This window comes from Lactuca serriola, chromosome 2 (genome assembly GCF_051521515.1).
Source record: "Lactuca serriola cultivar US96UC23 chromosome 2, Lser_US96UC23_V15, whole genome shotgun sequence".
NCBI lineage: Eukaryota > Viridiplantae > Streptophyta > Magnoliopsida > Asterales > Asteraceae > Lactuca > Lactuca serriola.
This window is the reverse complement of record NC_136409.1, coordinates 56,295,072-56,309,694: the sequence shown is the minus strand read 5'-3', so window position 1 is coordinate 56,309,694 and position 14,623 is coordinate 56,295,072. Positions and strand designations below refer to the sequence as shown.

At 32.2% G+C, this 14,623-nt stretch overlaps 1 protein-coding gene across 1 annotated transcript; it reads left to right on the top strand.

Moving 5' to 3' along the window:
* The first annotated feature begins 4,837 nt into the window (after positions 1–4,837).
* On the top strand, positions 4,838–13,851 carry CYP76G1 (cytochrome P450, family 76, subfamily G, polypeptide 1). Its single transcript, XM_079024015.1, has 3 exons — positions 4,838–4,978; positions 10,608–11,600; positions 13,026–13,851. The coding sequence occupies exons 2-3, from the start codon at positions 10,683–10,685 to the stop codon at positions 13,647–13,649; spliced, it is 1,542 nt and encodes a 513-aa protein (XP_078880141.1). The 5' UTR covers positions 4,838–4,978; positions 10,608–10,682; the 3' UTR covers positions 13,650–13,851.
* The last annotated feature ends 772 nt before the right edge of the window (positions 13,852–14,623 follow it).

The following is a 14,623-nucleotide window of genomic DNA, read 5'->3' as shown; positions in this document are numbered from 1 at the left end:
TTTTTCTGGAATTAAACATCCATTTTTTAAAAATAAATGATAATTTCTTTTATTATTTTTTTTTCTTTTTAAATCTTAGTATTTATCTAATTTCAAAAGATATCTACATTTTTTTAAAAACATATTTTGAAAGTGCCATTATATATATATATATATATATATATATATATATATATATATATATATATATAAAGAATCCTTTTTTTAGAACAAAACTTTCCTTTCAAATTATTTTTGATATACTATAGACATTTAAGGCCAAGACTTAGCAACTTTGTTTTATCATATCGTTGGTCGATATGATTTAGCAAAATATCAAAGTTTTTATTTATTTTTCCGTTTGTAGAAAAAGATCAAGTTTTTCACTTTTATTCAATACTTGATTTTTCCTTCAAACTTTTATCCTAAATAAAACACATCACGAGTTTACAAATTATTCTTGTCTGTCAATTCATTCTCCTATCTTGACAAAACAAAATTAATTTTTGTCTAAATTACACAAATTCGAACATATTTATTTCAAATCGGAATTTGATTAGAAGTTATACTACAATTCCAAAAATCTTTTTACATTACTAATGAATTTCAAATCTTTTTTATCATTTTTTTACAATTGTCATATTGACAGTTCAAATTATCCGTTAACAAAATCATTCAAGTTTGAGGAACACGTTCTCTCGAATTATTTTTCAAAGTTTTTTGTTTATTTGTGTACGCTTCCATATAAAATTTCATTGAAGCAGAAGGGGAAAATGTTAAATCTATTATTCCTTGTACACACTTTTTAAGACTCCTTATTTCAGTAACCATCACATAGGGGGAAACTATTCGAAATATTTTTATGTGATTGTCACTTGAAATAAGTTGAGTATTGATTTTGTAACACCCAGAATCAGAAAGACCAAGAAAGGAAAGGAAACCCTAAGTCAAGAGATCAAATCATCGAGTCCATAGGTGAACTCGATGAGTCGAAGCGGGATCCAGGTCGGAGAGTAAGTGACCGACTCGACGAGTCGGAGAGTGGACTCGGCGAGTCCGGTCTGGATTGGGAAACCCTAAATTCGGGACTTTGTGTCCTATTTAAACGTCTCATTCTCTTCCCTAGGGTTCCTTTACAGTCTCTCTCACCCAGAATACCAAACCCTAGCCGCCATATCCATTTTGAGCAAGATCTAGCCTTGGTGAAGTGATTTGAAGCTTGGAAGAGAAGGAGGTTCATAGTGGTGCAAGAGGAAGCCTTGGATACATAGTTGGTGTGACTTTTCAGATCCTTTGAGGTAATAAGCGGACCCTATTGCATTTAGATATATCTTATGGTTGAGATTTGGGCATTTTGAGTATGGAGGAGATCTATTTCGAATTTGGAGTAGATCTGAGGTTGCTACCTCAGATCTAGGCTATTAAGGATCCAGAAAGCCACAAAGTTTATTCCAATAAGTTGTTAGTGAAGCCCCTTGGTCTCAAACCCTAGCCCTAGAGTGTTTTAAGCCCATATCTCTTTGGTTTCACGTAAAGTTTACAACTTTACGTAAGGAATAGACTTGGGAGGAGTGGATCTATGAGTTGGAGTCCCTGCATGACTCGAAAAGCCACTATATGGATTAAAAACTGAAGCAACTCGGCGAGTCACATGGGTGAACTCGACGAGTTGGTTGAAGATAGGCAGGAACTCGACGAGTTGAAAGAACAACTTGGCGAGTCTGTTGAAGATTGTCATGGACTCGGCGAGTCTGTTCATGGACTCGACGAGTCAGGTTGCGAAACACTAACCTTTTCTGGTAGACTTAGATTGACGAGTTAAGTGGGGACTCAGTGAATTGGACAGGATGGGACTCGGAGATCGTGGAACTCGATGAGTCGTCGGGGTGACTCGGCGAGTTGAGGCGTATTGTGTGAGTTTCTCGACGAGTCAACGGGTTGACTCGGCGAGTAGGGTCAGTCAGGAAGGTTGACTTTGACCAGGACTTTGACTTTGTCAAGAGTGGACTTAATTGGCTTCTTGAGTTCTGTTTGGATCTGAGTGTTATGTATATTGATATTGGTAGCTCCGGGAGCTAGAGGAGCAGCGGTTCAGAGAATTATCGGAGAGCGCTTACTCCTAGCGACGGTTGTAGCAGCTTACTATAGAAATTCATATAGGCAACATCAACTACTAAGAAATGCTAGGGAAAAAGCCGACTGATTTCTTAAAATAAGGGGCATCAACTTTCGTTTTTGCTTAGTAAACTTGGCCTCAGAGACCGTTTTTCAACTGTCTGAAAGATCTCCGTTTTGATCCTCTGTCTCAGTCGACTAGCATTTATGAAAGATCTAAAATCTCCGAAATCTCCCCTCTGTCTCAGAGGACTAGCTTTTTTGGGAGATCTAAAAAAATATCCAAAACCTCCTCGGTAGAGGCCTGATTCTATTCCTTGGACTAGCTAATGAGTTAGTTTAACAACCTTCGGTAACTCCTAATTAGCTACATAACAAGAGAAAGATTCTGAACCAATCTTTGAATCAGGCTATCGCCTGCCTAAAAGAAAGGTCTCACTGGAGAAGCTTGACTGAAGGGTCCTAAGAGCAAGGTGCTTAGTCGCTCTCCCTTTGCTAACTGAACACCAACCCGATCTAGCATTTGAAACAGGCTAAGAGCTTTAAGCCAACAGGCATACTAACTCGCTAGCCAGCAAGCCAGCAAAGCCCCCTTACTCACGTCTTCATCGACGGCAGAGTAAGTCGCACAAAAAAACTTTTGGAATTCCCAGTAGAAAGAGATTTCCCTAATGACAAAGCTTTTAACGCCGCCCAATATCCTTTCCTTTTCCAAATATTTTTACGAATATGCTTTTTTGATATAGAAGTACGTTTTTTTGGAACTGCCATTTGAAAATCATTGTTATAGTTGGATGTGAAAGACATCTATTATTCAAAACAAATTATTATTTCTTATTCATTATCTATTTTTTCTATAAATAATATTCTCTTCATAAAAAAGAAAGAGGGTTATCAGCAAGTTCAGCAGTGCAGGTGAGTTTCCCTTTGTGTGAATAGGTCTAAGGCCACAATGCCGGCCCATGTAGATATGTGTAGGAAGACCCAGGGGTTAGCCCTAGACACTATATGCCAGTATGATATTTAGGACCAAGGTCCATTGATAGTGGGCGGGTGCCCAATGAATGGCTTGCATGATAGAGTATACTTGTTGTCTGTGTGATACTTGTATGTGCCTGGTAGGGAGGTGAGTGTGGGCGAGGTCCCGTATCTCACCAATAACAGAGTGTGGACGGTGTTCCACATCTCATTAGCAGCAGAACAGGGGCGAGGCCCAAGTTAGGGAAAGAGTGAGTGTGGGCTGGGCCCATATCTCACTATCAGTAGGAGCGTGGACAGGGTTCCATGTGTCATCAGTAGCAGGCCAAGGGCGAGGCCCAAAATAGGCGAGGCCTTCGGACATGATCCATTAGTATATGTTTAGCTTATGTGTTGTGGTATGTTTATGTGCTATTATATGATAGCGGGCGAGGCCCAGTGACAGGTGAGGCCTAAGTGAAACAGATCTGTATCCGAGAGGGGCTCGAAGCCAGGCAGGGCCTGGAGCGGCGGGGCCGTTGTAGCGGGCGAGGCCCGGAATAGCGGGTGTGGCCCAGTATATGTTGTATGTGTTTACGCAGGGTATGTGGTAGGTTGGGAACTCACTAAGCTTCGTGCTTACAATTTTCAGTTTTGGTTTCAGGTACTTCCGATAGCGGATGGAAGAGCTCGGGATGATCGCATGACACACACCATTGATTAGTTAGCCTGGGATGTTTTACTCTGATAATGAAAATATGTTTTTGGAAATGATACTTTGAATTCATGTTATGACTTATGATATGTTTTTATGAATATGGCATTGGTAATGATTTAAAGAAAATTTTTGGTACGGATTTTTGGGATGTTACAGATTTACACTTTCTAACAAACACTATCAGAATGTTTCGGGTTGGAAAGATCTTGACGATTCAACAAGTGTTTGAAGAATCGGATGTTTGAGCACTTGTAGCTTATAGGGAGCACTTGAAGTGAACATGGAGCACTTGTTGAACATGAAGCACTTGAAGAGAGCAATTTGGGTCATTATAATCTCAGATGGCACATCTAGATGATATGTGAAGCATCAAGACGTTGATATATCAACATAAATACTTGGTGAATGCAATTTAGTAGAGGAGTCAAATGACCACCCACTGTGTGTATGTCACTTTGCCAAAGCTACTTGGGAGTGGAGATTTAGATGGTGTGGTATTTCGATGCCCTCATTTAATAAGGTATCTGAACTTCTAGAATTTGCGGCGACATGGGGGACTGTCCAAAAAAGAAAAATGTATTGGTGATTATTTGCTATGGTACGATGTGGTGTCTGTGGAAAGCGATAAATGATAGAACCTTCAATCAATCAAGGATTGCATCTACAAAGATTGTGGACATGGTTCAGTCATCGGTGTTCATGTGGTTTAAGCATAGAAGCATTATGAAAATTTATAAATTGATAGATTGGTGTATTAATCCACTTATGTAAAGCACTATAGGGGAACTTGATATTCTATATTGTGGTGGAGCCTGTTTTTTATCCTTGCCTTGTTATGTCTTCTTTTGTTTTTTCTTAAAAGAATTGCTGGTTCAAAACAATTTAAGATATATATTGTAAAATAAAACAAAAAAAATTGAATTATAATAAATGGGGCCAAGTATGAATAGAGACAATTGTTAACGAAAAGAATGAATAATATTTAGCACATAAAATCGGATCCCTCACTTGGAACATAATGAGTGGACAAATTATGGAGCGTGTGATTAGTGGAATGAAGGGTGTTAATTAATAAATTAAAGCCCTTTGGTTTGCTCTATAAATACCCTCATTACAAACCCCTCAATCTGATAATCAAACTCAATATCCAAAACAAACTATTTATCCCTTGAGAATTTGGAACAACATAAAGACAATATGATGATGAAGGTATGTATTCCATTTCGTTTTCAAAGTGAAAATTTCCTTGCTTAGATTACTTTCTTTTTCATTTTTGGAAACGGAAGCCTTTATTTTTCTTTTCTTAAATAAATATACTTTGAATTACTATTAATCTTTGTTAATAAATGTCATTGCGCTTGTCGATGTAAACAACTAGAGTGAGCGCATGCAGGCAGATCATGTGACCTTGTTCTATGATCTTTTTACACACACTAACACACATATAGAACACTGATTTTTTAGTACTCAATATGTCACTTGCATTTATCGACAAACATATTTGTCGCTAAAGTTTTCCTTAAAATAAGTTATGAAGGGCATGTCTTCATTTAGTAGTGAATTATTCGTTGGATTTTGGACGAAATTATCGATGAAATACCCCACACGGTAAGTTAACTATACCTTTTACTCAATTGGTGTTTTAAGGAGATGAATGTGGCAACACCTTATCTGCTTGTACTTTACAACAAAAGCAATTAAATATATTTTTATTTTTGTTTCTATAAATCTTTCTATCCAATTAAAATTAAACATGTGTCACATTAGTATATTAAAATATCATTAAATGATACATATGTTACTATTTAATTGGGTAGAATGATTTATAAGAATAAAAAGTAGGAAGATATTTAATTTCTCTTACAACAATATATTGTTAACAATACATCTAATATTAATAATACAAATGCAAATAAAATTATAAAAGATAGTTATTTTTTAACAACTTAGAAATTTTATATAAACCATGACAAGAAAACTAATGGAGAATGAAAAACAAAATCATTTTCCTTAACAGTGACAGTCAAGAGTGGGCACCTCACCTAATTAGTCCAAACAAAGTTGACATTACTATTTGTATTTAAATCAATATTGCAATTATAAGAATAACTCAGGATAATTTCTGGAATTATGTGTATACCATTTTCTAAAATCCGTGATTTGGACCATATAAATATGTGGTATCATTAAACCATACATGAGATGATTCAAGAAAAACTAATCTCGATTACAATATTCAGATAATACGGAATACATTGTTTTGCTTAATGTTCTCTACACAAACTTGCAAAAACTTGATGTAAAAAAAATATGTTCTGCAAACAAAAGTCAAAAAATATATGTAAATATGAAACTAGTTATTTTCAATTAAGAATTTGATGGGAAAATTGAGTCTCATAAGAACATGCACTTCGATCCTAAGATTAAGTTAGTTTATTTGAGTATGTATTCCACACCTTTGGCTCATGTAGTCATGTTATAGCTAATATAAACTCAACTTCTCTGAAATTAATTTGAATTATATTAAGTGGCTTGTGGACACTAAAATTACGATACCCCAATTTTGTTAAGTAATCAAACCCATAAATCATTTTTATTGGTAAAATCATATCTTTTAGACGTTTTGTCTTATCCTCACCTTCTTTAGACTTAATTTATCAAACCCACAACTATTGTCTATCATCTTAAGTTTTCTCCTCTACTCCTAATTAACCATTTCATTTTCAATTTCATCAACCATAGATGTTCTTCTTTTCCTTCCCAGCCCAAAAAGGGCTTTGAAATTTTGCTTAAGAGAGCCATCCTAAATCCCGTTTGTCCAATAAAAGTACCATATCCTACCCTTTTAGCAATAGATAAATCTTCAAGAAAATCACATGTATAGTATGGACAATGATAAAGTCATTATTTTATTTTTTTAAACATAAAAAAATTAAAAAAAAAACTAAATACAGACAATGTTTTGACCGAAATGACAAGAAACCAATAATCATTTACAGATTTAGTATTTTCGACGGTAATATTTAGAAAAACCGCTTATATTTTGTCGTCAACGATAGCCACTTTTTAAATAGAAAATGACAATACAGTATCTTACTATAATTTTATAGTATTATCACTATGTGACAGATAATATTATCTTATTATAATGATATTATATTCTTTTGGTCGACAAATGATATTATTTTATTGTAATCTTATTGTATTCTTTTTGTGTTTGATAGATAGAAAAGTATTATACTAATATAATAAAATGTTTTCTTTATCTAACGTATAATATTATATTACTATAATATAATCCAACTTTTTTTTTTCTTATGACAAATGATATTATCTTACTTTAAGTTTGTTGTATGTTTGTTGTATGCTTTATGTCTCATAGAGCATATGATATTGTTGTAACCTTACCATATTCTCTATGTCTCACATAATATATCCTTTATTTTATATTAAGTGTTCTTTTGTCATTTTTGAATAGATATTTTAATCTTAAAGTAAAAAACATCACAAAAAAAATCTCTATATTTTAGGACCATTAATGGTCCTAAAATATAAAGGTTTTTCTAATGATTACAGACTAAAATCCCAATCATGTAAAACGATAAACGATATTTTGTTAAACAATTTATAATATTTTGTCATATTCTAATTAAAATAAAATAAATATATAGCTTTATGGTTAATGACATGTGGATTTAAAAAGTTAGTTTAGAAATATATAAAATCTGTCATTCAAAAAAAAAGTAAAATAAAAGTGAACCAAAAATATTTGAATTTACCGACGTTTCGTTATTAGAATCCATATAAATCCCAATCTCACCGCTGTACTTATAACAATCAAGAATCCCTTTCGAAGGGCATGCAATCATTCTACCTTGGTGTTCTTGCTTGATTCTCCCGTATAGATGGTAACAGGGGCGAATCTAAAATTTTGAAATATTGAGGGCACTTAATGAAAAATAAAAAAATAAAAAAATTAAATAAAAAAACAAAAACAAATTGAGGGGAGGGGGAATATATATATATATATATATATATATATATATATATATATATATATATATATATATATATATATATATATATATATATATATATATATATATAGGGAGTGGTTCAAATGAGTACCAAAAAAGGTTAAGAACCGTAAGAACCTTTAACTTTAGATGTTTATAAAGGGTTTAGGGTAACCCTAAACCCTAAACCCTTTATAAACACCCTAAACCTTTAACCCTAAACCCTAAACCTTTTATAAACATCTAAAATTAGAGGTTCTTACGGTTCTTAACATTTTTTTGTTTTCATTTGAACCTTTATATATATATATATATATAGGTTCAGGTTCATTTGAGACCATTCTAATTTTGTGAGACCGTGAGACCAAATCTAAAAATAATTTTAAAATGCAAAATAAATGGAAAAATCCAAAAATTCTTTTTTTAAATGTTATTTTCGGAACTTGAATTAACTAAAAAAAATATTAAAAAAATAAAAAAAAATAAAAAAAAAAATCCGTTTTTTTTTTTGAAAAATACGTGAAATATTCTAAATAGAATATTTCACTGACATATTCTAAAAAATAATTTTAAAATGCAAAATAAATGGAAAAATCTAAAAATTCTTTTTTTAAATATTATTTTCGGAACTTGAATTAACTAAAAAAAGTAAAAAAAAAATTAAAAAAAATAAAAAAAAAATTCTATTTTTTTTGAAAAATACGTGAAATATTCTAAATAGAATATTACACTGTACATATTCTAAAAATAATTTTAAAATGCAAAATAAATGGAAAAATCAAAAAATTCTTTTTTTAAATATTATTTTCGGAACATGAATTAACTAAAAAAAAATAAAAAAAAATAAACAAATGCGTCTCACGGTCTCACAAAATATAAGTGGTCTCAAATGAACCTAACCCTATATATATATATATATATATATATATATATATATATATATATATATATATATATATATATATATATATATATATATATATATATATATATATATATATATATATATATATATATATATATATATATATATATATATATATATATATATATATATAACATCAAATCATTGGCGGACGCTGATGTGCTCCCAACCTCCTTTGTCTTGTAATACTGAATCATATTTTATATGTTCATTTATATATTTTCATACTTTTAGCTAATTTATTAACGTTTTGTGGTTTATATATATATATATATATATATATATACCCCCCATCGCACCGCCCTATATATATATATTTGCAATCAAGAATAAAGGCTTTAAAGTAGACACTATAATGGTCTTAAAAGAAAATTATAGTGCAGTAATTTCGGAATAGTTTGTTGTGCAATTTTAGGGGATTAATTTTGCTAATCTTTAAAAGTTTATGACTCGGTGCATTCTAACTTCTTTAAAATTGTTCTGAAATATATAGGTTGTTATAAAGAACTTGTAAATTGTAATGCATCGAGTTATAAAATGTATAATAAAAAAGAAATGTTATAATACTGAATAAAAGTTTAATAATTGGTTGCGTTAATTAGCAAAATAAAATTACAAAATAGATTGATCACGAATGAAAATGATATTCAGCTACTCATGAACCGCACCTAAACCGAATAAATTAACCGCACGAACCGCACACATTTAATCTCACTGTATAACATAGTTTGAACTCTTTGCGGTGCGATTTCTAATAAACACAAACTGCATATTTGACGCGGTCTGCAATTTTAACTCTAAACCGCACAATACCGCATCACGAACACCCATAGTTTTTAGCAAACGTCATTTTTATCAACCAATTTAGCAAATATCATTTTTAGATGAGATCTTGATTTTAGCTTTCTATGTGTCTCCCAAAAACTTATGTTAATTTGTCAATAAATCCGAAACAAATACTAAATTTGCAAGTAGAGTTCAATGCTTATATATGACGAATTTATGTTTAGTTTCTCTTAACATTTAAAAGAAACTAAAAGGAACAGATTGATTTGATTATCAAAGTTCAAATCTTGTGAGAAATATTTAATAAATTATCATTACAAAAAAATAAATTAATTACTAAATTTTTTAACTTTAATTCATCTTGAATATGTGAAAATGATAAAAAAAAAATTACAACCTTATAATAATTTTTTTTTTCATCATAAACGTTTAATGGACGAGTATATATATATATATATATATATATATATATATATATATATATATATATATATATATATATATCAAGGTTCTAAAAAGCTCGTTATGACTCCAAGGCTTATAGTTGCCGCCGTGTTTTAAAAAATTTCCGCCTTATGTCATATATGTATATTAAAACGAATACTAGTATAAAATATATATAAAATTATTAATTATATACAAAATTACCGTTTTATTTCACGCTTTACAAACTACGTGACTCGTCATAGCTCAAAAAAACTTGATTTTTGATATTGCCAATAAGTTGTTTTAGGTTATTTAGAACCTTGATATATATATATATATATATATATATATATATATATATATATATATATATATATATATATATATATATATATATATATATATATAATACGATTATAGATGTTGTGTTCTTTCAAATTTTTAATTTGATTTACAGCTATATTTCATAAATTGTCGTTACATAAATTAACTTTATTTATTTTACATTTGGATCCGGGTACATACAAGGTTAAGGAGGTAATCAAATATTTTCATTTTCTTTGTATATATAATAATGACATGTGGCTACTATTTTTTTTTTTTGCCACTTGTTATAATCTAAAAGGCAAAATGCTATTTGATTTCTCAATTATAATCTCATCATTATTAAACAATTGTTTTATAGGTTAATGAATCTACAGTTTGACAACAACACTACTTGAATTTCTTCAATCCATTCGCCTAACAAAGCAAGCGCCACATGGAATATTATGAGCTTTTGGGGTATGTTCTACTTTCATTCATATGCATTCTATGGGTTAATCATCGTCACCGCATGCACTTGGCTGAGCTCCGGCGGCTACCACCAGGGCCAACACCATGGCCAATAGTCGGAAACATATTCCAGCTAGGCTTTGTAAAGATACCCCACGACTCGTTTGCCCAACTAGCTCATATTCATGGCCCCAACATCATGACCCTTTGGCTAGGCTCCATGTGTACAGTGGTCATCTCCTCAAATGAAGCTGCTCGTGACATGTTCAAGAACCATGATGTGGTTCTCGCTGGTCGAAAGGTCTATGAGTGCATGAAAGGTGAATATGGAGACGAAATAGGCTCCATGATAACAGCACAATATGGGCCAAAATGGCGACTATTGAGAAGGCTTAGTACCACTGAGTTTTTCTTGAACAATCGCCTAGACGCCACGTGTAACATCCGTAGTAGATGTATCAATAAAATGGTGAAGTCTATATACGATGTTAGTGGCAATGAGGGCACTAGCATTGATGTTGGTAGGTATTTTTTCTTGATGGCGTTTAATTTGATTGGGAATTTAATGTTCTCGAAGGATCTTTTGGATTTAAATTCAAAGAGAGGAGCAAAGTTCTTTTACCATGCAGGGAAGGTAATGGAATACGGTGGAAAACCTAACGTGGCCGATTTTATTCCATGTTTAAAGTGGCTTGATCCACAAGGCATCAAGAAAAACATGCAATATCATGTACGTGAAGCGTTTCATATAGCTGGAGGATTCATCAAAGAAAGAATGGAAGAGCAAGAAGAGAGTGGTGATAAAAGAAGAAATGATTATTTGGATGTGCTCTTGGAGTATCGTGGTGATGGTGTTGAAGGACCCTCTATGTTCTCTTCTACAACCATCAATATAGTCGTGTTTGTAAGTCTTTCGAAAAGTTCACATCCTTTATGCTAATTCTACAATCATCGTTAAATACTAAAAGTGTTAGTGAATCTATGAATATCACCGAAATCATTCATAAATTGATCATAACTTCATTTGGAGTGAGGTTGATATAATTAAATGTATCTTATCTTAAAACTTGTAAATTTGTCTATCATTAGAAAATTTGATCATGATTTAACGATCTAAGTCGTCTCTAGTGCAAAATGAACGAAATTAGTAATGAAAATTAGATGTTATGTATGAGTAGTACCGTTAGTTTCTATAGGAGAATGAAATTTAGGATCACATAGTATAACATTTGTATAATTGGAGTTAAGGTGCCAAAGGTCAATTCATAAATATAGCATCGCATTACTTAAAATGAGGCTTATACTTGAAAAAGGGTTGCACTCTTGATATAAGAAAACAAGCCAAAATGTTTTCCGTATTGTGTATTTGATAGGTAAAAATTATTTCATAGGCTATTAGGAGTAAATAAAGGGGCTGTTTTTAATGTAAAAAAGCTTCATATGGAAGGTAAAGTGTTGTAGATTGGAGGGAATAGAGAAAAAGTGTTGCACATATAGAATACAGGCAACACTGCCCATCTAGAAAAGTTATTGCTTTAGGCATCCATTTTGTAGATAACTGTTGCATTACCTCCATCTTGTTGTAGTGCAAGCTTTGGCCGTTTCTAAGTCATTAATTTTGACCAAATGAAATGACTAATGGGTATCTTGCCTACAGAATAGACAAACCAAAGTAGCAAAATGAAATGAACAAAAGTAACTTACGTTTATAATGTAACTTGGCATGGGTGTTGAAATATATGTTTAATTATCTAAAGACAACATGTGTACATAATGGTAACGATGTGACTAACAGATGAAAACAGTCACTAAAAAGTTTAAATTTTATTTAAATAATTTACATAATCATTTTTTGAACAACCTTTTTAAAGAATCACCGTTTTTTTTTTCAAGTTGGTAAATGGATCACATGAAATAAGTTTTAGTGGAATAAACAACATCCCGAATTCCTTGCTTACACAATTCAATTTGGGTTTCCTTGGTTTAATATAACTAACTTGCTTTTGATAAAATATAACTATTCTAATACAAGGTCACCATTTTAAAGACCCAAACCATCAAATAACATTACAACAAATTACATATCTTTTTGTTACAATATAATTTGTTTTTTAAACCTAACTTAATTAATTCCAATAACTTCGGTTGTTTCAATTAGAATCTCAAATCAAAATACAAATCATATTTTCTTGAAACATTTTATTCGAAACTGACCCTTGTATCCAACTATGCAAGAGTTGTTTTAGTTAGAATCTCAAATCAAAATACAAATCATATTTTCTTGAAACATTTTATTCCAAACTGACCCTTGTATGCAACTATGCAACAGGAAATGTTCACTGCAGGGACTGACACGACAACAAGCACATTAGAATGGGCAATGGCCGAACTCCTCCACAATCCTAACATTTACCAAAAACTAAGAGCTGAATTGAGAAGCATCATTCCCCTAAATGAAAATCTTGAAGAAAAGCACATCAATAATATGCCTTACCTCAAAGCTGTGATTAAAGAGACATTAAGGCTTCACCCACCCCTCCCATTTTTAGTCCCACACATGGCCATGCAATCATGCGAGATGCTAGGGTACACTATTCCAAAGGAAACACAAGTGCTAGTGAATGTGTGGGCAATAGGTCGCGACCCTAAAACGTGGCATGATGCATTGAAATTCAAGCCAGAAAGATTCTTGGATCATGACAAGTTTGTGGACTACAAGGGACAACATTTTGAATTCATTCCATTTGGTTCGGGTCGAAGGATGTGTCCCGCTATACCGCTAGCCTCAAGGGTCCTCCCAATGGCTTTGGGTTCGATTTTGCATAAGTTTGATTGGATTTTGGGAGATGGGATTAAGGCGCATGAGATGGACATGAGCGAAAGAATGGGGATAACTCTTAGGAAATCTATTCCCTTAAAGGCAATACCCATACCATGCAATGGATTTATATGATTATACATCTCATATAAAAAAGAAATAAAAAATATTCTATTGAGAATAAAAGAAATTAACATGTTGAAAATGATTCTAAGCAAAATGCTTTATCGTGTATATAGTGTTCAAAAAGAAAAAAATAGAATAGAAAAAAAGTGTGTACTGTAACAACCTGTAAGTAAAATGTTCTATAATATATTTGAAGGATTGTTTATGAGCTCGATGATTTTGTTTAACAGTTTAGTCATGTGACAACCCGAAATTTCCATTCTGTACAAACTATATCACTTCAATAGAAGTTGTAGCAGTCACAGTTAATTTTCAGACGTTTCGCGTAAGTTTGAGTAATTCAGGGTTTACACTTCAGGAAATATCAGGAGAGTGGGTGCACTAGGGTTTTGTGCAACACTGTTATTCCAACACTCTATTATATTAGAGATCATTACAGGAATAAAAATATTTTCTGCCAAAAATATCTCAGGACTATAAATAGAATTATGAACCAAATTCATTCATTATTCACATTTCCAACTAGAGAAAAGCCATTTTCTCTCTCACGGATCTTCGGGTTTTTATCCAAAATCGTGAGTATCTCTTTCTAGTAGTGTTAGAAAGCTTTATATGTGTTAATAACATGATTTAGAAGGCTAAATCACTAGATTTAGGAGTTTACTCCCCAAGGTGTTCTTGGGCGGTAAACTCCCGAAACAAAGCCGAGACCGACCCTTGTGTTATGCAACTGCCTTAGACTCATATGTATGTGTGTTAGGGACAAGAAAACAACCTAGAATCACCCAAGTTTGGGAGTTCACGGCCCAAGAGGTTCTTTGGCCGTAAACTCCCTTTTCAAACTCAAAATGGTGTTTTAAGGCACCTAAAGCTTTAAGACTTTTATCAAGACTAGTTCCCATTTAATCTAAGGCCTTAAGCACATCAAAATCATTTATCAAAGTGAGTTTACGGCCAAGACTTTGTTCTTGGGCCGTAAACAT

Bases quoted from the DNA above. Each gene is read 5' to 3' on its own strand.
- CYP76G1 (XM_079024015.1), top strand. From the start codon at position 10,683: ATGGAATATTATGAGCTTTTGGGGTATGTTCTACTTTCATTCATATGC. The intron at 11,601-13,025 runs GTAAGTCTTTCG...ACTATGCAACAG, and splicing joins CCATCAATATAGTCGTGTTT to GAAATGTTCACTGCAGGGAC.